The following is a 27,316-nucleotide window of genomic DNA, read 5'->3' as shown; positions in this document are numbered from 1 at the left end:
CTTATTGCTTCCTGAGCTTCCTGTACTGTTAAAGGCACATTCAAAAGGGAAGCCTGCTCCATACTCACATTGGGGAGGTCTATATTTTCAAAGAAGGACTGCATTCCCATTGTACTGTGTCCGCTTCCCTCCCACCAATACAACTGTTCCAAATATTCCCTAAACCTTGCACTGATCTTTTTTGAATCACGGGTAATCATACCAGTTTTCTCCCTAAAAGATTGGAAGGCTTTTTCCCTCCTAGTTAAATAAGCCAATTATCTACCAGGCTTATCTCCAAATTCAAACAGTCTTTGTTTGGCAAAGGAGACCTCCTTTTTTAGCCACTTGTGTGTGTTTTGAGTTGAGGGCAGCCCAGAGAGCTGTGACCTGCTGAAGCTTAACCAATGATGGCCTATTATAATATGATTTCTCAGCTACCTTCAGCCAGGCCTCCAGCATCTGCTGCTGCTCCTCCTTTTTCTAGTTACTGAATATAAAATAATCAGACTTCGTAAATATGCCTAAGTGGTCTCCCAAAGTATTGCCAGATTGCTACCTGAATTAATATCCCAAAAGGTCCTGAATTTCCTTGTAATATATTCAATAAATTTACTATCCACTAACAAACATGAATCCATGCGCCAGTGATGTGCATTTGCTCCACTGCCCTTGGCTTTAATATCTAAGTATACTGGCACATGACCCGAACAGCAATATTCCCTATTTACAAGCAAATATTCTGTCCACACCATCAGATGGTATAACAAACATATCAATTCACGTATGACATTTGTTTGGGTTGGAATAGAATGTGAAATCTCTCCCATTAGGGTGGAGATACCTCCACACATCCACTAACCCCAACTCATCGCACATGTCCACCAACTGTTTAGACTGCGTGGGCTTACCTGCCAGGCCTTTTGGCACCCTGTCAATCTCTGGATCTATTAGGTAATTAAAATCTCCAATAATCATATGATGAACCTCACAGGGATTGGGAAGGATGCCCACTACGGGCAGGGGGGAAGATCCCGAGTGAATGGGGGATTATTTGGGTATTTGTTTCAGTTAAATGTCGTGTTTATTTTCTTAGATGTAGTTGTTTCTATAGGAATAGTTCTTAGATTTCATAGAGTTAGTATCTTTGTAACTCGTCACACCTCAGATAAGTTCAAAGAAGTTTTCAAAGAAAACCACGGGCTGTCCTAAATGACCATGGCTAGTGATTTGTTCAGGTGGTGCACCTGGAATATAAAAGGAAGCCATTCTTCCGTTAAAAGAAAAAAGGTCTTGTCAAGCATCAGGAAGCCATTGCATCAATTAAAATTTAAGAGGATGTGCTGGGGGACAATGTACATTCAGAACACCATATTCTTCTCCATATATTAGGGCTTTCAAAATAATAAACTTTCCATGATCATCCTAAATCTGCTCCATTACTTGGAAGGGGAGGTTCTTTCTTATCTGTATAGCTAACCCTTCTACTCTTAGAACTGAAAGATGAGAAAAACACCTTGTCATAGCCCCTTGCTGTAATTTCATATGTTCCTTGTCAGTTAGGTTCATCTCTTGCAACAGGGCAATATCCACCCTTTCCTTCCTTTTTCCTTTTAACAGGAGAATGGCTTCCTTTCATATTCCAGGGACACCACCTGAACAAATCACCAGCCATGGTCATCTAGGACAGCCCGTGGTTTTCTTTGAAAACTTCTTTGAACTTATCTGAGGTGTGACGAGTTACAAAGATACCAACTCTATGAAATCTAAGAACTATTCCTATAGAAACAACTACATGTAAGAAAATAAACACGTCATTTAACTGAAACAAATACCCAAATAATCCCCCATTCACTCGGGATCTTCCCCCCGCTTGTAGTGGGCACCCTTCCCAATCCCTATTACCATCTTAACTCCCCCTAAGCTGAGGCCATGCCCTAGCCCCAGGGAATTAACAAATAATAAAGACTTGTTATTTACATTCTGAAACAGTTGATACTCCCCGCCCCCCCTCCCCCCCCCACGTCTTAGTCACAAATATAGCCATCCCAAATGCAAAATCAAAAAGACAGCATTAAAATAAAATCCTAGATATTACTCGGCTGACCAATATATAAAATAGTTCCAATTTAACAAATTTACAACAAAACTATACATGTATAACCAATAATCATTAAAAAAAGGAAGAGGAAAAGGGGGAAAGGAAAATTAAACGGGGGTAATTCGATAAAAAGCCCCAAACCAATGTTTGCAATAATGCCCCCTCCCCTCCCGTCCAACTCAGGTCCTTCATTTCAGAGATTTCACAAAGTCCTTCGCCTTTTCAGCAGAGTCAAAGTTATGTACTGTCCCCACATGGGTGTTACACAGCATGACCAGGTACCTCATGGAGTATTGGATGTTTAAGTTCCTTAATTCTTTTTTAACATTATCAAATGTTTTTCTCCTCTTGAGCAGGGCTCCTGAAAAATCTTGAAAAAACATTATCTTTGAACCTTTATACATTAAGACTTGTGAATCCTTTCCCAATCTTCTTGCTGCTTCCACTATTAACTGTTTTTCTTTATTATACAGGGACCACACAGGGGCGCTGTTTCAGCCTGGATCTGCGTGTTGTGATCCAGTAGGCCTGCTCCACACTTACCAGGCCTGACTCAAACTCTTTCTGCAGAAACCTTGGGACCCATCCCTGCAGGAAACCAGCAAGATCCTTCCCTTCTTCATGTCCGGGAGGCCCACAATCCATAAGTTTTTTTGTCTATTTTTATTTTCTAGATTATTGACTTGATTCTGAAGGACCCGAACCTGGTCTTCCAGCGTTCGGGTCCTTCCTCCCGAGATCTCAGCCAGGGTCTCCGATGCCGTGGTCCTTTCCTCCACTGCCTCCAGTCTTCATTCCAGGAGCTGCATTTCCTGCTCATGCTTCTTTATCATGGCAGACAGTGGCTCTACTGCTGCTTGAATTCACTCTCGGAGTTTAGCAAACTCCAAGAGTAAGTGCTGTTGTCCTGTTGGATCCAAAGGGGCCATCCCGGGAGACTGAGTACTGGCTGCAGGCACCCCCAATGCAGAAGGGGAGTGCCCTGTCTGCTGTCCTCCTTTAGGCCACTTTCCTTTACTGGTCTTCATTCTGGCCTGAAGGTATCTCAAGTGATTTCAGCAACTCAAAATAATGAGTAAGTTTAAATTAATACTTTTTACTCCTTGGGGGTGGGTAAAAAGGGGTGGGGGTGGTGGGGGGGGGGGGGGGGGAGATGATGGGGTGGGGTTAAAGGTTCACTTTGCCCAGGGACATGGCAGAGAGCCCAGCACAGCAGACCACTCAGACTGCCGCCATCTTGGATTGCTGCAGGAAACAGGAATTTAAAGACCAGTTAACCAGACGTCTGTAGTGGGGAAAATGTTTGAGTTCATTATAAAAGATTTGAAAGAAAAACACTTGGAAAAAGTGGCAGGATTAACCAGAATTAGCATGGATTTATGAAAGAGAACTCATGCTTGACAAACCTATTGGAATTTCTTTGAGGAGGTAACTACTAGAGTTGATGAGAGATAATTGATGAATTTATTTGGACTTTCAGAAGGTTATTGATAAGGCCTAATATAACTGATTAAACTTGTAAAAGTAAAGTACGTGGGATTGGGTGTAGATTACTGACATATATAGAGAACGGATTAGTGGTGCTGGAAGAGCACAGCAGTTCAGGCAGCATCCAAGTAGCTTCGAAATCGACGTTTCGGGCAAAAGCCCTTCATCAGGAATAAAGGCCAGTGAGCCTGAAGCGTGGAGAGATAAGCTAGAGGAGAGTGGGGGTTTTTACCGAACTGTTTGGCAGGCAGGAAACAAGAAAAAGGAATAACTGGGTAGTATTCTGAGTGGTAGCCAGTGACCAGTGAGGTATCACAGAGATCAGTGCTTGGACCCCAACTCTTCACAATGTATATTAATATTTTAGATGAGGAGACTAAATATAAATCTCCAAATTTACAGATTACAGAAAGCTAAAAAGAAGAGGATAAATGGGGAGGAAGATGCAGTGATGCTTCAGTGCGATTTGGACAAGATGGGCAATGCATGACAGATGAAGTATCACATGGATAAACATGAAGTTATCCGTTTCAGTAGCTTAAACAGAAAGGAAGATTATTATCTGAATGACAATACATGGGAAAAAGGGTAGAAAAATGGTGTCCTTGTACACCAGTTGCTGAAAGTAAACCAGGTAAAACAGGTACAACCAGCAGTAAAAAAGGCAAATGGTGTATTGGCCTTCATAGCGAGAAGATGGAGTACAGGAGCAGAGATGTCTTGCTGCAAGGGTACGGATCCTTAGTGAGACCACACCTGGAGTATTACATGCAGCTTTGGTCTCCTTATCTGTAGAAGGATATTCTGTCATGGAGGGACTGCAACAAATGTTTGCCAGACTGATTCCTGGGATGGCAGAACTGGCATATGAAGAGAGATTAGATGGGTTAGGATTATATTCATTAGGGCTGAGCAGAAGGCATCTCATAGAAACTTATGAAACTCTAACAGAACCAGACAGGGTAAACACAAGAAGGATGTTCCATATGACCAGGGAATCCAGAATGATGAGTTATAGAGTAAGGATATGGGGTAGGCCATTCTGAACTGAGATAAAGAGAATTTTTTTTCATCTGGAGAGTGGCAAGCCTGTGGAAATTTCTGCCACATTTGAGGCCAAAACATTGAATGGTTTCAAGAAGAAGTTAGATATAGTTCTTAAGGCTAAAGAGATCGGATGATGTGGGATGAAAGTTGGAACAGAATACTGAGTAGGATGATGAGCAGTACAATGGAACCTTGATCATTTGGGCCAATGGGCTGACGAGTCACAAATGGAGTTTAATTTAGATAAGTATGAGGTGTTACATTTTGGAAAAGCAAATCAGGGCAGTATTCATACAGTGCAGGGGTGCAGGTTCCTTGAAAATGGAGTTGCGGTAGACAATATAGTGAAGAAGGCACTTGGTATGTGTGCCTTCATTGGTCAGTGCATTGGACTTGAGACATCATGTATACCAATGTATAGGACATTGGTAAGGCCACTTTTAGAATACTGAATTCAATTCTGGTCTCCCTGCTATAGGAAAAATGTTGTTAAACTTGAAAGGATTCAGAAAGGATTTATAGTACAAAGATATTGATGGGATTGAAGGGTTTGAGCTGTAGGGAGAAGCTGAATAGGCTGGGGCTTTTCTCCCTGGAGCATCGGAGGCTGAGAGATGACCTTATGGAGGTTTATAAAATCATGAGGCATAGATGGGGTGAATAGCCAAGATGTTTTTCCCAGGATACTAAAGTCCAAAATTAAGGGCATAGGTTTAAGGTGAGAAGAGGAAGATTTAAAAGGAACCTGAAGGGCAGCTTTTTCATGCAGATGGTAGTGCATGTATGGAACAAGCTACCAGAGGAGGTGGTACAACTGCACCATTTTAAAGGCATCTGGATAGGCACATGAATAGGAAGGGTTTAGAGGGGTATGAGCTAAATGCTGGCAAATGGGACTGGATCAGGTTAGGATATCTGGTCACTGTGGACACTTTGGACAAAGTGTCTGTTTCTGTGCTGTGTAATTCTATGAATGATGGCACAGGCTAGAAAGGCGAACTAGTCTATTCCTGGTCCTATTTTCTATATTTCAAAATGACTTACTATCAATCCTACATTCTTACACAGGTGTTCAAGCTGGAGAAGGAAACATTTTGTGTGAGCAAAGTGAAAATAAGCACGATAAAAAAAAGCACAATTGTTTAATTTTACCCCTTAAGCTTAAACAAGATTTTCCTACTAGATAACGCATCCTGTCTACATCCCGCACCTCCGCCCTCAGACCCCACCCCTCCAACCGTAACAAGGACAGAACGCCCCTGGTGCTCACCTTCCACCATACCAACCTTTGCATAAACCAAATCATCCGCTGACATTTCCGCCACCTCCAAAAAGACCCCACTACCAGGGATATATTTCCCTCCCCACCCCTTTCCACCTTCCGCAAAGACCGTTCCCTCCGTGACTACCTGCTCAGGTCCACGCCCCCTATGACCCACCCTCAATCCTGGCACCTTCCCCAGCCACCGCAGGAACTGTAAAACCTGCACCCACACCTCCTCCCTCACCTCTATCCAAGGCCCTAAAGGAGCCTTCCACTTCCATCAAAGTTTTACTTGCACATCCACTAATATCATTTATTGTATCCGTTGCTCCCGATGTGGTCTCCTCTACATTGGGGAGACTGGGCGCCTCCTAGCAGAGCGCTTTAGGGAACATCTCCGGGACACCTGCACCAATCAACCACACCGCCCCATGGCCCAACATTTCAACTCCCCCTCCCACTCTGCCGAGGACATGGAGGTCCTGGGCCTCCTTCACCTCCGCCCCCTCACCACCAGACGCCTGGAGGAAGAACGCCTCATCTTCTGCCTCGGAACACTTCAACCCCAGGGCATCAATGTGGACTTCAACAGTTTCCTCATTTCCCCTTCACCCACCTCACCCTAGTTCGCAACTTCCAGCTCAGCACTGTCCCCATGACTTGTCCAGACTTGTCCTACCTGCCTGTCTTCTTTTCCACCTATCCACTCCACCCTCTCCTCCTTGACCGATCACCTTCATCCCCTCCCCCACTCACCCATTGTACTTTATGCTACTTTCTCCCCACCCCCACCCTCCTCTAGCTTATCTCTCCACGCTCCAGGCTCACTGCCTTTATTCCTGATGAAGGGCTTTTGCCCGAAACGTCGATTTCGAAGCTACTTGGATGCTGCCTGAACTGCTGTGCTCTTCCAGCACCACTAATCCAGAATCTGATTTCCAGCATCTGCAGTCATTGTTTTTACCTCGGACATTTTCTGAAGCTCTACTGTTTAAAAAAGAACAGCATTTTTCGAATATCTTCCATAATTATTCCAGCACTCAAAAAAGAAACAGTTATCTTAGTGGAATTCATGGTGACAGGTAGTTCAGCAGAACCATTTTGAATTCAAGAAGTTAAAATTCAAATCAGAAGAGGGCAATTGAGTTGAAAGCAGGCTAAAAGAGAAATTATTTAAAGCAGATTGTGTAAATCAAATTGAAGTAATTAGAAGCATTTCTCGAGGAGGAGTGGATGGAAGGATATGTGAAATCATAAACATTTTCCAGTTGACAAATGGACTTTGTTAATTTCTAATAAATAGTTTGTAATATGTATTAATTGTTTAATACATACATGAGTTCAGGAGACTTGTTTTGCCCAAGAATGTGCACACAGTTATTTAACTATATTTCTTTCCTCTATCAAACTTGTTGAACATTTTGTAGTGCACTTACACACACATAAATTTAATTCTATATTGAGTAGAGTTATAAATAATATCTATTTTCAGGAAGTCAAATTGAAATGAATTTAAAAAAAATTGAGTACTCTATGCCATTTTGATGGGGCATAACACAATCAATATGCTGACATTTGGTATCAAGTAAGTTAATGACTAATTATGGAGATCTTAGAAAATGGTTCTAAATTGTTAGTGTTTGAAATGACAAAGAAATTACTTCAGTGTACACTATATGTAATACAAGAGCTGAGTTTAAATCCTTTCAGCAATTCAGCAGTATCAACTTTCAGTGACAGCAATTTCACTTCTAAGTGAGAAGGTTTTGAACACAAAATCTATCCTGGAGAATTGAATACAATCTTGGCTGACATTTCAGTACATTGCTGAGGAAGGTGGAGATGCCATCTTTCAAAAGAGGCTTTGAACTGAGGCCCCATCTGATGGAGATAAAAGATCCTCTAGTACAAAACGCGGGGGAGTTATTTCGCAAGCCTCACCAACAGCTACCACTGAACAACTAGCACAATGAAAAAGATAATGTCAGCATTATGTCATTGTTTGTTTTGGAACCTTGCTGCATGCAAATTGGCTGCAGTGCTTCCCCAGATTTTATCACTGAGCTCTTTGAAAGTGTAATCAAGGGGGATCCAAAATGGCGGTGACCTTGGAGGAAAGTGGTTGCTGGGTTCCACACCACAACATTGGCAGGACAGAGCTAGAACCCGTCCATCCACGTTGCTGTGAGTTTTTAAAAAAACAGTAAAAGAGCTACAGAACCTGAAAATTTTACTTACCTTCATTTTTGCTGCAGGAGAATGTCGAAGAAAGGAGGAGGTTTGCCTGGCACTGGGACTGTGGCTCAATGCACCAAGATGGCAGGCTAACTTACTCACCAGGCCTGATTGAGGAGCTTGCCAAATCTTGCAAGCTCCTCAGGAAGCAGTTTGAAGAAAAAAGCCCTGCTCTCTGCTATGCTGCAAGACCTGGGGAAAAGAACTAATGAGCTCGAGCAATAGGCCACGGGGGGAGGCAGAGGCTGATTCATCCAAGAGTCAGGTTGAAGCCCTGGAAACACAGGTCCATGGTTTGCTGGATTTGGTGGATGATCTTGAGAACAGAAACAGAAGAAAGAATCTTCATGTTATTGGCATGCCAATGGGATGCAAGTTGATCGGCCAGTGGAATTCTTTGAGAAGTGGCTCCCAGAATTCCTTAGTTTGGAGGCTGAAAAGGGAAAGGTAAAGATTGAGAGAGCCCACCGGGTCACGGCACCAAGGCCAGGAATGGACCAGTGCCTCTGCCCTGATCTGGTAAGGTTCCATCATTATAACGACAAACAGAGAATCATGGAAGCTTCTGAGCCCCAGGGAAAGATCCGTGGACGGTGGTGTGCGAGGGCTCTAGGGTCATGGTTTTCCAAGACTTTTCAGTGGCAGTGATTTGGAAAAGGAAGTTCTACGACAGCATCAAGAAAAAGTTGAGACAGCGTGGGATCCAGTATGCTCTAAGATATGCAGTGGTGCTTCGGATTAATTATAATGAATCTGTACACTTATTGGACTCACCAGAGAAAGTAGGAACTTCGTGGATGCAATGACTTAAGCCGGATGATTGTAAAGGCACAGGTAACAGAGTTGTTCAGGTTTGTCCTTCTTTAGAGAGGACTTGATGGAGTGTCCTTTTATTGGTAATAAGTTGCGTTAAATTATGCTCGGAATGGATTTACCTTTAATTTCTAAGTTATACCAAGGAGTGGATGATGTACTTACTTTTAACTTACTTGTGTATATTATTAATCTTGTTTTCTTTCCTACAGGGTTACTTGTGTGTGTGGCATGACCCTAGCGAGTAGGAGTTAAGAGGGTGGTGGGGATGATTAGGGATTTGAGAGGTATAGATGCACCCTCTGAATTGGGGGTAAATTTTTCTAATCAATGCCTTTGGTACATTTTGTTTTTCCATTTTTGGTGTACATAGTTTTTGCAAGTTTTGTAGGTTTGTTGGCTGTAGCTGTTTTAGTTTATGTAGTTTTTGTGTTTTGCGAACTTTCCTGTACTAAAGCTCAGCGATCCGTAGTTTGAGTTCTCCCTCTCTGGAGTCTAAGTGATGCTATAGAAAGTTATGGCTAAGGATGTGTTCAAATGGTATACCTGGAACATTAAGGGGAGTCACTTGCCAGTCAAGAGGAAGAAGGTACTTTCCAGTCTTAAAAGGGAGAGGGTGGATGTTGCCTTATTGCAAGAAACACACCTAGATGATGCAAAGCATCTGAAACTTCAACAGGATGGGTATGACTGGGTTTATTTTTTATCTTTCAGTACAGGGGGTAGCCGTATTTGTTCGGAAAAATCGCTCACTTAAGTGGTTAGATTGACACACACGGGAGATTTGTAATCCTTAAAGCTTTGATAAATGGGGAAGAATACAAGATCTTAAATGTTTATTGGCCCCCAGCCAACCCCCTCAAGTTCTTGATAGATGCACTTTCTAAACTGGTTAACCTCACATCTCAGCTTATTATTGTGGAGGGAGGGAGGATTTTAATTGTCTAATACACTCTACAGTAGACAGATTGCCCAAAGACCCCCGATATCTTCTCCACGATCTAAGCAATTAAGGGATTTTGTGTTGTAGTAGGATTGGTCGATGTTTGGAAGCACCTTCACCCTCTGGCCAGTGATTTTATGTTTTTCTCGAATCCACACAAATGCCATACCAGGATTGATCTCTTTTGGACACCCGCAGCACATTTGGCAATACCACTATTTCGGATCACGCTCCAGTGTATCTAATGGTCAAGAGTAAGGATACTATGGTAGGTTCGAGGCATTAGCGATTGGATCCCTTATAGCAAGTTGACTGAATTCTTTTCTACTGAATTCAGGGCTTTCTTAGATATTAATTCAGGCCCAGCCAGTAATCCATCCATTCTCTGGGAAACTGCTAAAGCCGATGCTAGGGAGTTAGTTATTTCCTATTCTGCCAGTAAGAAATGGCCGAAGGGTGAGCAGCAATGCTTGCTCGTGAAACGTCTGAAGGCGGCTGAAAAGACATACTTTGAAAGGCCCTTATTGGCTAAACTGCAGAGAATCACAGTGCTTCGGTCCACACTGAACTCCACGTCACAGAGACAGCTAAGAGGGAGCTTACATTTGCAAATCAAAGGCTGTTTGAGCATGGGGATAAGCCAGGCAAGTACTTAGCATATCCTGCCAGTAAAAGGAGTGCTCCCCCAGCCATTTCCTCGATCAGGGAGGATACTGGAATTTAATGATTCTAAAATGCCGCATTATGAAATTTTACTCCAAATTATATCAGTCTGAAAGTTGTGAGGATGGGTGGGTTAGGGTAGAGTTGTTTTTTTTAAGAATTTGGACCTCCCAGGAGTGACCCCTGAGCAAGAGTCTCTCCTCAATGTTCTGCTGCCAGTGCAAGAGGTGCAGGAGGCTGTGAGGCTGCTTCAGAATGGAAAGGTGCCGCGTCCTGATGGATTTCCCAGTGAGATTTATATTGTCAGAAACAATGCTTAGCATGTTTAATGATTCACCTAGTCGTGGCCTCCTCCCGCCATCTTTAAGAGAGGCAAACATCTCTCTGATCCCTATAAAAGGGAAGGCCCTGGAAGACTGTCCTTCCTATAGGCCCATCTCACTCATGAATGTCAATTTCAAAATCCTATCTGAGAATCTTGCACTAAGACTAGAAACTGTGCTGCCCTCTGCCATTAAGGAGGATCAGACAGGTTTTATAAAGGTCGCAGATCATCGAATAATGTCAGGAAGTTACTTAATATGATCCAAGTATGTCAACAACGATCCATACAGGGACCAGTGATCTTTTTAGATGCGGAGAAGACATTTGACTGGGCCGAGTGGCCTTTTTTTTATACTTTAAAGCGGTTTGGCTTGGGCAAGGTCTTTATCAGGTGGGTTAAGGTTTTATATAGTGACCCTCTTGCCGTGGTCCTCACCAATGGTGTGTGGTCAAGCAATTTCAATATTCTTAGGGGCAGTCGACAGGGGTGTCCCTTATCACCGTTGCTTTTCACATTGATGATTGAACTGTTGGCAGAGGCATTATGTAGGGATCCCAATGTATCTGCTCCAGAAGTGAGGATAAAGTCACATAAGATTGCATTGTATACAGATCATATTCTTGCCTTTTTATCAAACCCAACAGTTTGGTGCCTCATCTGATACAATGCATTAACTCATTTGGCGGCTTTTCGGGTTACAAGATCAACTTTGCGAAATAGAGGCCATGCCCATGGATGGTATCACAAAAATGCCTGGTCCTGAGGATGAACCTTGATTTCCCTTTAGATGGTCATGGGAGGGCTTTCTCTACTTAAGTATATTCATTACTCCTGGCTTTGATTGGCTATTTAAAACAAATTTTGCCCATTTATTCGACAGAATCAAACAAGACCTCTGAAGATGGGAGGCGCTTCTGATCTTTTGTTTAGGTCAGATAGCCCTCATTAAAATGAGCATTCTCCCCCGTCTGCTGTATCTTATGCGAGTGCTTCCTCTGCTTTTTACTAAGCAAACATTTAGAAGACTGAATGGCTAGTTTGATTCCTTTATTGGGTATCACAAGTGATCCCTTATTAAACTAACTAAATTGCAGCTAACGCACAGATTGGGAGGAGTAGAGCTCCCAGAAATCAAAAACTATCAATTAAGCTCATTGCTATCTTACATGAATGACTGGGCCCGGGGAGACTCTCACTCACTATGGTTGGACATCGAAGCATCTCTGGCAAGATGCCCCCTTACTAGCTTGCTGTTATTGGACAAAATGAGAACAGTTAAGGAAAATTGCCATAGCCCAATAGTTATTAGTACTGTTAAAGCGCAGAGGGCAATGTGTCAGAGTGAGGGCAATATTGCCAAAACATCATTTTTTACACCTATAGTTATTTCAGCCGGGGTGATGCACTCGGTGTATAAACCTGGGTCTTGTCCCTACCCTTAGTCTCTCTTCACTCCTCCATTCCCAAACACCCATCTGACTCCTTTTCCCAATCTGTATTCTTACCTTTCAAGTCTCCTGTGTCCATTGGCGCCATTGAGGCATTTTGATGCTGCTGACCTGGCTCCAAGTTCTGAGCTTGCACTGAAGTCCTGGGCTCCACCTGGTTGCAGAGGTTGGTCGGTGCAGTTAGTTCTGGACTTCAACTGCAACCGCACTGACCAGCTTCTGCCACTAGATTGAGCCTGGTCAATTAAAACTTCATCATCTGAATGTAATTTTGACATATATTTACAGTACTTACATTTATATTGCATTTCTTTGATAGTTTTAAATTTATTTTACTTATGAGTGTAGGCATTTATGAATATACATCATTTCAACTTAATGTTTTTACGTTTTTTTCTGCTGTGAAGGATCCTGAAGTATACAGCCTACCATGTTTCTTTTATACTTAGCGACCTTTCTTATTTTGTAATTTCAGCTAAGAATGTACAGTACAGTGCATGTATAGTACAATATTTAACATGTACATCATTTTTTTTGAGCAAGAATTGTCTGAAAAAAACCTAACTCCAATTCTAATATTGATTTCAATGGAACTTGCTGCCCTACAGAGAATGAAAAGAAGAAAATCAGGTATGATTTGTATAGCTGGTTCGAAGTTTAAAAAAATAGATTATAGCATATGTCCTGAAACATTTTTATTTCATAGAATATTTCTTTCACATAAACACAGGTGTCTCTTGAGGATAATTAAAGTTCCTAATGTATACCAATTTCTAAAGCATGAATTTTGCAGAATGTTTTAGTCACACAACAACAATGATTTCAAATCAAACTAATGGCCATAGATCTACTTCAAACATTTTTGTATTCAATACAATTTGTCGGCAGTTCTACATTTATTTGTGGAATCAAAAAACAATTTATGTCATCCATTGTAAAAGTCATAATTAAAAAACTGAAGTTATTTTTTAAAATCTTGATTGAAGTTATATAATAAGTATACATTTGTTTACTGTGCGAATATTAAGTTTTCTCTTCAAAATACTGAACATGATTTAAGATTATTAATATCAAAAGATAATAAAGTCCTAAAAAACACTATTGCTATTAAAGATTAGATTTGAATTGTAAAAATAGTTTTGTATTAAATGAGTGGAGACATTTGCCCAACCAGGGTTCTTTATCTCCCACATGGAAATCTGTCTCTGTTCCACAGTCACCTGCAGAATTTAATGGCATATTTTATTTTCCTTCAGTGGAACAGTCCTAAAATGGGATGATGAGTAACCATTACTCCATTTTTATTTGAGTAAAAGACTAAATATTTTGTATCATAAACAGTTCCAGTGCCCTTGGCCAGCTGGAGGAACAAAGGAAACACGTTCAATGAACACCATCTCGTCCAAGTGACTTTCCTGACTTGGAGGTATAACATCGTTCCTTTGTTGTCACTGGGTCAAACTCTGGAACTTCTGACCAATCATTGCTGTGTACACCTTCACCATATGGACTGTAACAATTCAGAAGAAAGCTCAGCACAATCTTATAGAGGACAATTACTGTTTGCTAATAATGGCTGGCCTTACATAAAGTCCAAAATTCCTACACCAGTTCAGGTTACCATGAAGTATTCTCCTTCTGAACCTCACCTGTTGTCCGAGACATGGTGAACCTCAGGTCAAAGTACCAGCTTCTGTCTAATGAGACAACAGGATTATGGTGACTTTACCTTTTATTGTAGAATTTAAATTGTTATATCTTTGTGAGAGGGACGTGGATGAATACAGAATACTCTCTAAAATTCATTGAATAAATAGAAAAATTGTAATCTTGTATTTTGTACTGTTGCAAAATGCTACCCTGGTCCTTACAGGGTTAATAATTTGGAATAAATGTTAAAAATAATAGTTTCTCAAATCTTTCACATGCTTCATTTGGAATTACTATTTAAATACAAGACACTGTAACACAAGGAAGAACAACTTTGCAATACATCCCATCCTTTGCAAGCCTTTTGATTTTTCACATGCTTAGTTATGTGGAGTACCATAAAGAAATATCATAATACACCATTAACAAATACTGTCTGCAAGGTGCAATGCTCTTAGCTTGGTGCTGACAATGACTATTTCCATTGCCAACTATAACCATTAACAAAGATGTCATCATCATAGTAATTGATACCAAGCTCCTGTATTGTCAGCAAAGAAAGGCAGTTGATTCTTGATCGTCAGTGGGGGAACCTTTAGTTTTAGAAGAACTTTGCTGAGCCAATGGAGTTTTGCAATGCTTGTTTTCCTACATTAGGTTCCATGTGCAGTCATCCAGTATGTAATGTGGATTAACTCCATCTAGACCTGCAATTACACTCTTGACCCCAGAATACTTGAAAGATGGCTGAATACCTTCATCAGGATGCCTTTAGTTAGCTAGCTGTTTCTAAGAGTAATAAAGAGTTTTGTGCTGTAGATGCAGCTGCCACAGTTCTCTGTTAGGGAACTGCTTTTGGTACCTTAATGAATATATTGTGCATTTTGTTCTTTGTAGCTTTATAACCTTGTTTCTTGAAGATCTTCCTCTGCCTCCTCCTGTAAGGCACTTATTTTTGGCCGTGTTTTCCTTTTGCTTGAGTTTCTTCTGTGAGCAGAAAATAGCTTTGCACGGTCCAAATGTCCAAAAACTTGCTTGAAAAGGCTTGCTTCAGTTAAAAGTTTCTGCAGAGCATCAAACTGTTTAACTGAACATCCTTCAATTACCTGAAAAGAAATTTAACGCATGATGAGCTATTAGATTATAGAGTTTAAGAAGGTCATGTTCAATTAGATTTAATTCTGATTATAATTAAATCAGTGTAAAGTCTAATATGAAGGCTTACTAACACATCAGCTGATTGTTTACCCTTTCCAAAACACGGGGTAAGTGTTGTTGGCACACAAGTATGTAAGTTACACCTGGGATGGGAGTGTGAAGGGCCCTCATCATTTTATAACAAGATTTGTTTAAATGGCTTATTTATTTTAGCGAAAACAGCACTGTTTGGCAGACTGTTAAGTACCAAAATAAATGATCACCAAAAGTGTTTCATGGGGAAACTGATTTGTTTGTGGATTAACAGGTTAACTTATGAATTGTTACAGAAGGATATATAGAATTGGTAATAAAAATGTTAGTTTGAAGGTGCAAGATTTTCAGGAAGGTGTGATGCATCCAATTTTGTTTCCTATCTTTACCAGTGATCTGGTAGATATCAGTAGTTTAGATTAGATTACTTACAGTGTGGAAACCGACCCTTCGGCCCAACAAACCCACCCAGACCCATTCCCTACATTTATCCCTGCACCTAACACTACGGGCAATTTAGCATGGCCAATTCACCTGACCTGCACATTTTTGGACTGTGGGAGGAAACCGGAGCACCCGGAGGAAACCCACGTGGACACGGGGAGAATGTGCAAACTCCACACAGTCAGTCGTCTGAGGCGGGAATTGAACCCAGGTCTCTGGCACTGTGAGGTAACAGTGCGAACCACTGTGCCACCGTGCCGCTCACCGTTTCCTCCGGGTGCTCCGGTTTCCTCCCACAGTCCAAAGATATGCAGGTTAGGTGAATTGCCCATGCTAAATTGCCCATAGTGTTAGGTAAGGGGTAAATGTAGTGGTATGGGTGGGTTGCGCTTCAGCGGGGCAGTGTGGACTTGTTGGGCTGAAGGGCCTGTTTCCACACTGTAAGTAATCTAATCTAATCTAATCTAATCTAGTAGTGAGACCTTCCATATTACAACCTAGGTTGAATGTTTGAACCAGACATTCCTGTTTCTGCCAAACATTGCTTCAACTAAGCTGCAAAGCATGCTGGGCACTCTGCTTCATGCAAAAATGCCATTGTGTCGACCACTAGGGAGAGAAGACAAACAAAACTACAAACCAGAAATTGCTGGCATTCAAGGAGAGCTTCCACTCTATGTTCTGAGAGTATAACAGTGCAGTTTGAAAACGTATTTTTAAGTGTTTTCCTTATGATTTGGAATGTTCTGTTGTAAAAAGGAACAGAAGTTTTAAATTACAATTTATCGTTTTACATGTAATGCGCCCTTAACGTGTCTTTACTAGTAAACCTTAAATAGCAGATAAATCATCTAATAACAATAGAGTTGATATAAAATAATAACTACACCCATTTGAGGAGTACTTATTTTATTCTTCTATGTACTATTAGTTCTATATAGTATATGGTTCATATCGGTTATCAGTTTTAGAAGCAGAGAAACAACTTTGGTATAATCACCATTTAGCAGTTCTTAGCATTTTAACTTCAAAATGAATGCACCCAATAATAAGCAACAATAATGTTTATTCTTCATAATCTGTTGGAGTCCATCAGCTACTTCTAGTCACCAAGAGCAAAAACAGAAATTGCTAGAAAGGCTCAACAGGTCTAGCAGCATCAGTGGAGAGAAATCAGAGTTAACGTTTCGGGTCCAGTGACACTTCCTCACCCAACCCAAAATACTGCCAGATGCTGCCAGACCTACTGAACTTTCTCAGCAATTTCTGTTTTTGTTTCTAATTTGCAGCACCCACAGTTGTTTCTTTTTTCTAGTCACTGTTGTTTTGATCTTTTCTTACTTTGTAGTTCAAACTTACACAGGGTCCAGGTGAGCAGTAGGTTCATCCAGAAGTAGGATTTTAGCCTTGCTGAGAATTGATCGAGCCAAACACATGAGCTGTTTATGACCATTGCTGAGGATATAACCACCATCCACCAAAACAAAATTAAGATTATCTGGAAATTGCTCGATCATTGATTTCAAGCCAACCTGTAGTAATATAATTAGCATCAATAAAACAACGTGCAGGACACATTCAAAAAACATCAGAAATAAGAGCAACAGTAAGCTAAACAACCCCTATGAAGACTGCTCCACCATTCAATAAGATCATGATCAAACTGATTTTGATCTCAACTTCTCTTTGCTGCTTTACAATCAGAACCATCAACTCTCCCACAGTTCAAGAGTTTATCTCAGCTGCAATATATTCAACGAGACAGCCCCTGTAGCTCAAGGGAATAGAGAATTGTAAACATTTACAACGTTGGGAAAAGATAGTATACTCAAAATAGATGTGATGGAGATCGAGAAAATGAAATGGAGAACTTGCTGGAAGTCAGTGGCACAGAGTTTTTGTTGCTGTTCCTAAGAGACTTACACTTTTGAGCAGGGAGTGGTAACCCTCCTGAGAGGGACATGCGGGCTGATGTCATCACTTGAGCATCAGAAGTTGGCAGAAGCACCCCTAGTGAAAGAAAGTGGCAGCTGATGTGACATAGGGTCAGAACATGAATAGGCTCCGGCCATGAAGTTCTGGGCTCCATAGTGAAAGTCCACCTCTGATTGCTCAAGGAATCAGGAAGCTTGAGAAGAGGGCCGAAAACTAGAATGGTGGTAGAAGATCAACAATGGTCATAGATTGAATGGCAGGACAGCCCCAAGGAGCTGAATGGTCTATTCTTGCTTCTAGTTCTTACATTCTTAGATTGAATGACCTCCTCTCAGTTAGGACTGCTGTAGGCATGGCTTCAAAACCCTTGGATTAGAGAGAAAATGAGTCATGGTTCCTATTAATTATCATTGTTTAACAACTCTGCTGTAAATGCTTGAGTAGATATCATATGAGGACATGGTCAACCTTACCTATACAGAGCAACCTTGATTATCCGCCATTTGATTAACCAACTATCCAATTATCCAGCAAGATCACAAGGTCCTGATGCTTGGCTAAACTATGTTATCTGTTATTCGGTTATCTGGAATTTGATTAACTGAATGAAATACTCCTCACCCGTGTCTTTTGAATAATCAAGGTTCCTCTGTAATTAGCCTGTATAAAGTTAAGCCTCAGGTGGATCTTGCATCCGAAGGATGCGGAGGATTCCTTTTCCTGATATATATGATAATAATCCTGACCTTGGTGTGCACGACAATTTCAAAGTTTGTAGATGATACAAAACTTGGAAAACTTGTCAGCAGGACAGTGTGGATCTCCAAAAGGACCATGACAAGTTGCTGAAGTGGGCAGATAGGGGGCAGATGAAGTTTGATGCAGATAAGTGTGAGGTGGTGTATTTTGGTAGGAAGAACATGGACAGGCAATATAAAATAAGGAGTACATTCGAAAGGGGATGCAGGAAAGGAGGGACCTGGATGCACATAGATTATTTAAATGGTAGACTGGGTGGAGGGAGCAGTTAATAAAGCAGACAATATCCTTCGATTAATTATTAGGGCCAGAGTACAAGAGAAAGGAAGTGATGCTGAATTTGTCTAAGACACTTGTTAGACCTTAACTGGAGTATTGTGCATAATTATGGATATCATATTATAGGAAAGATGTGAATGCATTGGAGAGAGTGCAGAAGAGACACATGGTTCCAGGATGACAAGCTTCACTGAAGACAATAGATTGGAGAGCTTAAGACTTTCCTCCTTAGAGAGAAGAAGGCTAAGGGGAGAGCTGATAGAAATTTTCAAAGTTTTGAGGGGGCTGAATATAGTAGATATAGGGAGGAATTGTTCCTACTCATAAAAGGATCACAAATGAGAGGGCACAGATTTAAAGTAGATTGCAAAAGAAGCAAAGGTGAAGTGAGAAATAACTTTTTCAGACAGCAAGTAGTTAGGGTATGGAATGCACTGTCTGGAAATGTGGCAGAGGTGTAATATTAAAAAATTACATTGTACTGACTTTCTGGATATTACTGTAATGTTAAAGGGTTAAACTGCACTGTCTTTGGGTGGGGGCAACATTCATGCAGGAATGTGGATGACTCACACTTCATTTGGCCAGCCATTTACTACTACTCTCCTGATGTTATCAAATTAAACTCTCATTCAGAACCCTTCCATTCAGAAATGCTTTCATAGCTATCCCCCGAAGCTAGGAAATATCACAACTACATTGTCTTGGGGTATCACTGAGTCAGGAAATCATTTGCATAACGATTCCCCAGGATTAAAAGTCCGGCTGCTACCAGATTTGTCATCGGCTGCTTTGGGAAACGAGAAATGCAATTGCTTCGCCGTTTGCGAAGATCTTTGCATCCTCGCTCTTCACTGGAGTGTACCTGAGGACTGGAGAGAGGCAAATGTAATTCCTCTCTTCAAGAAAGGAAATAGGGAAATCCCCGGCAATTACAGACCAGTAAGTCTCACGTCTGTCGTCTGCAAGGTGTTAGAAAGGATTCTGAGGGATAGGATTTATGACCATCTGGAAGAGCATGGCTTGATTAAATGCAGTCAACATGGCTTTGTGAGGGGCAGGTCGTGCCTCACAAACCTTATCGAGTTCTTTGAGGATGTGACTAGAAAAGTTGATGAGGGTCGAGCTGTGGATGTGGTGTATACAGACTTCAGCAAGGCATTTGATAAGGTTCCCCATGGTAGGCTCATTCAGAAGGTCAGAGGAATGGGATACAGGGGAACTTAGCTGTCTGAATACAGAATTGGCTGGCCAACAGAAGACAGCGAGTGGTAGTAGAAGGAAAATATTCTGCCTGGAAGTCAGTGGTGAGTGGTATTCCACAGGGATCTGTCCTTGGGCCTCTACTATTTGTAATTTTTATTAATGACTTGGATGAGGGGATTGAAGGATGGGTCAGCAAGTTTGCAGATGACACAAAGGTTGCAGGTGTCGTCAACAGTATAGAGGGCTGTTGTAGGATGCAGTGGGACATTGACAGGATGCAGAGATGGGCTGAGAGGTGGCAGATGGAGTTCAACCTGGATAAATGCAAGGTGATGCATTTTGGAAGGTCGAATTTGAAAGCTGAGCACAGGATTAAGGATAGGATTCTTGGCAGTGTGGAGGAACAGAGGGATCTTGGTGTGCAGGTACATAGATCCTTTAAAATGGCCATCCAAGTGGACAGGGTTGTTAAGAAAGCATATGGTGTTTTGGCTTTCATTAACAGGGGGTTGAGTTTAAGAGTCATGAGATCTTGTTGCAGCTCTATAAAACTTTGGTTAGACCGCACTTGGAATACTGTATCCAGTTCTGGTCGCCCTATTATAGGAAAGATGTGGATACTTTGGAGAGGGTTCAGAGGAGGTTTACCAGGATGCTGCCTGGACTGGAGGGCTTATCTTATGAAGAGAGGTCGACTGAGCTCGGACTTTTTTCATTGGAGAAAAGGAGGAGGAGAGGGGACCTAATTGAGGTATACAAGATAATGAGAGGCATAGGTAGAGTCGATACCCAGAGACTATTTCCCAGGGCAGAAATGGCTGACACGAGGGGTCATAGTTTTATGCAGGTTGGAGGAAAGTATAGAGGGAATGTCAGAGGCGGGTTCTTTACACAGAGGGTTGTGAGAGCATGGAATGCATTGCCAGCAGCAGTTGTGGAAGCAAGGTCATTAGGGACATTTCAGAGACTGCTGGACATGCATATGGTCACAGAAATTTGAGGGTGCATACATGAGGATCAATGGTCGGCACAACATCGTGAAGGGCCTGTTCTGTGCTGTACTGTTCTATGTTCTATGGTTAGGGCATAATCATTTGCATAACAATTCCCCAGGATTACATTTACATTACCTCCGAGGATGACCTTATCCTACCATTGTACCTGGGAGTTATGAGGGGGGAGTGGCCAGAGTACCTGTGAGCATTACCAACTGGCCTGTATAAAGTGGATGTGTTCTCTTTGTTCGGGGTCTCTTTTGACTCAACTTCGCTTGCCTGCAAAGAGGGTCAAATGGGGTCACCTAGCTTGTACAGGCTTTAATAAACTTTAACTGTTTGCAGAAGTTGGTGTGTGTGAATTACATCTCGTGTGTGAAATCTCAGGAAAAGAACCTAACAAAGGGAGGGTAAATGGAGATATTCAAGAGGATATTAGATTATTATTTAAATAGAAACAATGTGCTCAGAAATAGGAAAAGGTAGGAGAATGGCACTAAGTTGTAATGACAGCTGGTGCAGACTCAATGGGATGAATAGCCTCGTTCTACATCATAGCGTTCTGTGAATCTGTGATTCTTTAGAGGGGGTGCTGAAAAAAATGTCATGAGAATGGTTCCAGATATACAGACCTTACGTTACATGGATGGATTCCATAAGTTAGGTTTGCTGTCTGTAGAGAAAAGCTTGAGAGGGGGTTTGATAGAAGTGTCCAAAATTATGAGGGATCTGGACTCAGCCAATAAAAATGTTTTATTGCTGGAGGAATGGAATATAAAAGTAGGGTAGTTTTGCTACAGTTGTATAGAGCAACAATGAAATCCCATCTGGAGTATTAGCTATAATTTAGGTTTCCTTATCTAAGAAAGGATGTAAATATGAAGAAGGTACAGATGACTTAGGGTGGGAAAGGTTATATTATGAGGAAATGGTGGACAAGCCAGGCCTGTATACATTAGATTTTATACTCTTTGTAACTCAGAAGAGTGAAAGACGATCTTATTGAAACACAGGGAGACAGGATTTAAGAGCAGCAGGAGCTCCTTTGGAACTGTAAACCTGCTTCAATAAGACTGTGGTTTCTTAGTTCCACCTTCCTGTCTGCACGCCATAACCTTTGGCTCCCTTTTCTATCAAAACTAAAAATTTGAAGACTGAAACTTCATCATTTCTTGGGAAGTAAATTCCAACTCAAACAAACAAAATTTAAAAATTTCCTTTGATCACTCTTATAAAACGGTGATCCCTTAGTCTTAACCTATGTCCTCCAGCTTTAGTCTTCTCTACAAGAGAAAATATCCTCCAGGTAACCAATCTATCCAGTCCCCTCAACATGTTTTAGTAAGGCCACCTCTCATCCTTCTAAGCTACACCAAGTATAAATAGGCCAAACCTATTCAACCTTTCTTCATAACATAAGCCCTTCATACTTGGTGTGAGTTGAATAAACCTTCTCTAATTTGCATTTCTTTTTGTATTCCCTTGTGAAATGTGGGCATTGCATGGCTGGGCCAACATTTATTGCTCATTCCTAGTTACCCTTGAGAAGGTGGTGGTGAGATGCCTTCTAGAACCATTGCAGTCCATGTGCTGGAGTAATTATTTTCTGAGTAATTACATATATTTTCCAAAAATGAAGCCAAAAAAGCATTCAAGTATTCCAGATGGGGATCTCACCAATACCCTGTACAGCTGTAATAAAATTTCTGTACTTATTTCTTCTATTCATCTTGCAACAATCAACATTCCATTTGCCTTCTGAATCACTTGCTGCACATGAATACTAGTTTCATGTGATTCATTCACCAGGGCACCAAATCCTTCAGCAATACTGAGTTCTGGACTGCCTCTCCATTTAAACAGCATAATTCTTCTTGAAAAATGGATGGATTTGCATGAATTAAGTTACACTTCATGTGCGAAATTTTTGCCTGCCAATTTAACTCATCTATATCCCCTTACATACTTATTGCTTTCTCTTGACAACCTATGTTCTTACCTATGTTGTCATCATTAGAAAATGTAACTACCATACTTATGATCCCATCATCCAAAACATTATATATATTTTAAATAGCTGCAGACCCAGCACTAATTCCTTTGGTACTTCACTCATTAGAGCTTCCTGATCCAAAGATCGCGTGACCCCTGAGGGGTTTGACAGGACTGATATTAAAGGATGTTTCTCCTTATGGGAGAGATTGTGACAGAACATTGTTTTAAATTAAGGGTGTCCCATTTCAGATGGAGATGAGGAGGATTCCTTTTTCTTGCAGAAGCCATGAGTCTTTGGAACACTCTTCCCTACAGAGCAGTCACGGCATGGTCATCAAGTATTTTTAAGACAGATGTTGGCAGGAATGTGCAGCTGAGGCTACAATTAGATCAGCCATGGTCGTATCGAATGGTGGATCGGGTGAGATGGATCAAATGACCTATTCCTGCTCCTAATTCATGTATTCATATTATTGTAGCTGGGTCTGAAAACAAAATGCTTGATTGAGTGCAGTGTGTACCAGCCACTTTAATGATGTAATCGGGACTTAGTCAGAGTAAAGAATCAATTTATAGGAGACAGACTTGGGGCTAGTGTGGTCTTAACAGTCTCTGCGGTAAGGTAGATCATATTCATGTAACATCGATCGTTAGGGTAATGTAATAAACTTAACAAACAATCAAATATTGTTTACTCAACAAGATTCCTGTAGCTGTATCAGAAAGGTGGATATCTTAAACCATACTAGATCACTTTAGGCTTGAAAGAATCCACACAAAACACATGTATGTTCCTACTGGTGGAAGTATCAAGAACCATAAGGAATCAATTTAAGGTGACTAGAACCAATAGTAACACTAGAAAAAAGTACGTATGCAGCCAGTGATCAGGATCTGGAATGCATCCTGCCTGACAGTGTGACTGAATCAGACTCAATTATAGCTTTCGAAAGGAAATTGGATAAGCAAAAATGGGTATGGAGACCAAATGGCATCTTTCTGTTGCATAAACATTCTATTCCTCTATGATTCCCCAAAGTGGAATTAATGTTTGGAAGTAGGCTTGTCAAAGACCAAAGATCAATATTGGTCATTTGAATGAATTGTGAGTACTTACAGGAAGTAGTGAGTCAGCAAAGAGTCAATAGCTTCAAACAAAAATTGAGAGAAAGGGAAGTACATTTTTTTAAGGAAGTTATTTGAGGAAATAAGCAATTAGTGTTGCATTAACAACTCAAACATTGCTCCAGCACCTGAGAAGAAATTAATCAATAGCAAATAGTTTGAATTCACCCATTTGATAAAAATAGAAGGCAGTTTGCTCAACGCAGACACAGCAGATATAAACTGAGTGCAAAGCAATTATGCTGGAGCTTTTCAGTGTAACTGTCAATACAATAAACATTTTTATCATTAGAGAAAATACATTATTTATAACCTGAGACAAATCATTTAAATTGCAATTTTAAATATTAAACCTGGCATCACAGTTACTTCAGTTCATCCACAAGATTGAATGATGCACTGTATTTATAACTTATCACCCAAGAAACCGATAAATGGTTTACCTCTTCAGTGACCTTCCAGATTTCCTCATCACTCCACTGTTCATAAGGATCCAAGTTCTTCCGGAAGGTTCCAGAGAACACAAAGACTTTCTGTAAGGCAGAATATTGAATTACAGCTTTTTTCTGATGGATTTTGCACAAGTTTATTACTATCCTGGTGGACATCTTCATCAATATTTCAACATAGGATGAAAAGGTTGGAGAAACAAGGCTTTTTGATTCATTCTCTGTTGTTTAAGCCAGTGGTTTGCAAACATTTTTGGTTGAAGGATCCTTTTTCTAATGGGCTAGCAATCACACCACCCACCCACACCCCGCAATTCTTTGAAGTTGTAGTCGTGCACAATACTCGTTTTATGAAAGCGCTATATATAAAAGTATATGAATAATTCTTCCAATAAATCAAAATTTTACTTACACAAATGAATGAAATGGATGTGCCTACTTCTCACAATAGAGTCTGTCTATTTTTGACAGCAGCACGGAGAAGACAGGAATACAGAAGAGTAGAAGCCCAGATGGGAAAAAAAATGACATGCAGATTGAACAGGAGCATGGTGAAATCACAGCCAAGAGAAAGCACTAAAGTAGTAAGTGGAGAGGAGATACATGAGAGTGGGAGTGAGAGTATGGTGTTGCAGGAGAAGCGAGTGAAACAGGAGCACTGGGGGAGCAGAGCACTGTAAGGGACAGGAGTACTGGGTGGGGGCAGGAGGATGGAGAGAGTAGACAAATAGAGTGAGCAGGTACATGGAGTGAGTGCACAGGCAGGGGAATAGGAAACATGAGACTGCTACAGTAGTCGGGGAGAACAGGGGCATGGAGGAATTGGAATGTGCCTCTGGTCATTACTTATGCATTCCTTGTGTCAAAAATACACTGAATCATTGCTCACCTTAATGACCTATTAGGTCACCTGCATCCTAGACCTTTTGGAAAGTCTCTACAGTTCCAAGCTTGAGTGGCCAATGCCGGCCTGATCAAAGCAAAACATGACCTTTACTCATGCACAAATGCTAACATTATTCCATAACTTCTGGGTCTACCAAATTTACATGCACTGGAAGTCAATGAAATTTCTAAATTCTTGATATATCTATTATGTAAGGGAAATAATTGAAAATTTCTCCTCAAATGCAAAAATTGCTACTAACATAGATTTTAATTGTTATCATCAGTCTAATGTAAATCATGCCAAAACATCCAATATCATTGCACTGGTTTGAATCAAAAGAAAATCAAAAAAGGGGCTGTCACTGACATGCAGTACATGGCTTCTATTCAGAAAATCTGAACTTTGTAATTGTTGGCAATTTGAAAAATATTACCTGTGGAATGACGCCAAATGCTTTTCTCCATTTTTGCAATGAGACTGAATTCCAGGATATACCATCAATCTGAATTTCCCCTTCAGTAGACAAGAGACGCAAAAGAGCAGAAAGTAATGTGCTTTTTCCAGCACCTGTTCGTCCCAGCAATCCAACCTGTTTTTATATCCAGAGTACAGATTTTAGTAAACCTACTAAAGTAACACAGAAATTGGGCTGAGCCATTGGAAATGGTCGGTATGATACGAAGGCAACAAAACCAAACCTTGTTACAAAGCAAATCACTTGTAACAATTTCCTGTATTTCATAAGACCATAAGACATAGGAGTGGAAGTAAGGCCATTCGGCCCATCGAGTCCACTCCGCCATTCAATCATGGCTGATGCGCATTTCAGCTCCACTTGCCAGCGTTCTCCCCGTAGCCCTTAATTCCTCTAGACAACAAGAACCTATCAATCTCGGCCTTGAAGACATTTAGCGTCCCGGCTTCCACTGCACTCCGTGGCAATGAATTCCACAGGCCCACCACTCTCTGGCTGAAGAAATGTCTCCGCATTTCCGTTCTGAAATGACCCCCTCTAATTCTAAGGCTGTGTCCACGGGTCCTAGTCTCCTCGCCTAACAGAAACAATTTTCTAGCATCCACCTTTTCAAAGCCATGTATTATTTTGTACGTCTCTATTAGATCTCCCCTTAATCTTCTAAACTCCAACGAATACAATCCCAGTATCCTCAGCCGTTCCTCATATGCTAGACCTGTCATTCCAGGGATCATCCGTGTGAATCTCCGCTGGACACGTTCCAGTGCCAGTATGTCCTTCCTGAGGTGTGGGGACCAAAACTGGACACAGTACTCCAAATGGGGCCTAACCAGAGCTTTATAAAGTCTTAGTAGTACATCTCTGCTTTTATATTCCAACCCTCTTGAGATAAGAGACAACATTGCATTCGCTTTCTTAATCACAGACTCAACCTGCATGTTGACCTTTAGAGAATCCTCGACTAGCACTCCCAGATCCCTTTGTGCTTTGGCTTTATTACGTTTCTCACCATTTAGAAAGTAGTCCATTCCTATATTCTTTCAGAAGTGATTCATGAGACAACTATTATTACAAATACTGTAAGGGAATACTTTGGACATTCTTACTGTCAGATGATATTAAATTTTATATTAAAACAGATTTATTTCTATTTACTCAGCATTTATTTGAAATGATTGAATAATACTGATGTTGGAACTTGAATCTTTCGTGTGTTATTTTATAATTTGTATGTTGAAAAAGTTTAAACTACCTATTGTTGAGGTTGGTGTGGACTGGTTGTCCACAAAATGGCCTGTTTCCATACTGTAGAGATTCTAATCTATGATTCTACTAAACAATTCTACTGGCCTAAAGCTGTTTCAGAAGAGTTTAGTCTTGAATTGACATGATAGAGAACAGGAGATGTACAAAAAGACTAGTAATATTAAAAGCTGATTAGTAACCTACTCCAGATTGAATGCATTCTAGATCGCTGAAAGAAACAAAGTTAAAATAACAGAGATGTAGGTCCACATATGCTACAGGAAGGGGTGGGACTGCTAATGTTGCACAATGTATCAAGTATTGGGAGAGGAATAAGCTAAGAAACTACAGGCCAGTCAACCTAACTTCAGTG

The 27,316-nt window shown here is 40.9% G+C and overlaps 1 protein-coding gene across 1 annotated transcript in view; it reads right to left on the bottom strand.

The window, feature by feature from the left end:
* Positions 1-12,996: 12,996 nt before the first annotated feature.
* cftr (CF transmembrane conductance regulator) overlaps positions 12,997-27,316 on the bottom strand; it is a 119,165-nt gene continuing 104,845 nt past the window's right edge. Inside the window, exons 23-27 of the mRNA XM_072551511.1 lie at positions 25,657-25,812; positions 24,329-24,418; positions 16,951-17,123; positions 16,232-16,337; positions 12,997-15,062 (exon numbers count right to left, since the gene is read on the bottom strand). Of these exons, the coding sequence (XP_072407612.1) occupies positions 14,856-15,062; positions 16,232-16,337; positions 16,951-17,123; positions 24,329-24,418; positions 25,657-25,812 (732 nt within the window). The 3' untranslated portion in view covers positions 12,997-14,855. The remainder of the gene's footprint in view (positions 15,063-16,231; positions 16,338-16,950; positions 17,124-24,328; positions 24,419-25,656; positions 25,813-27,316) is intronic.

The sequence above is a fragment of the Chiloscyllium punctatum genome, chromosome 32 (assembly GCF_047496795.1).
Source record: "Chiloscyllium punctatum isolate Juve2018m chromosome 32, sChiPun1.3, whole genome shotgun sequence".
NCBI classification, from domain to species: Eukaryota; Metazoa; Chordata; class Chondrichthyes; order Orectolobiformes; family Hemiscylliidae; genus Chiloscyllium; species Chiloscyllium punctatum.
This window is presented reverse-complemented; position numbering and strand designations above follow the sequence as displayed.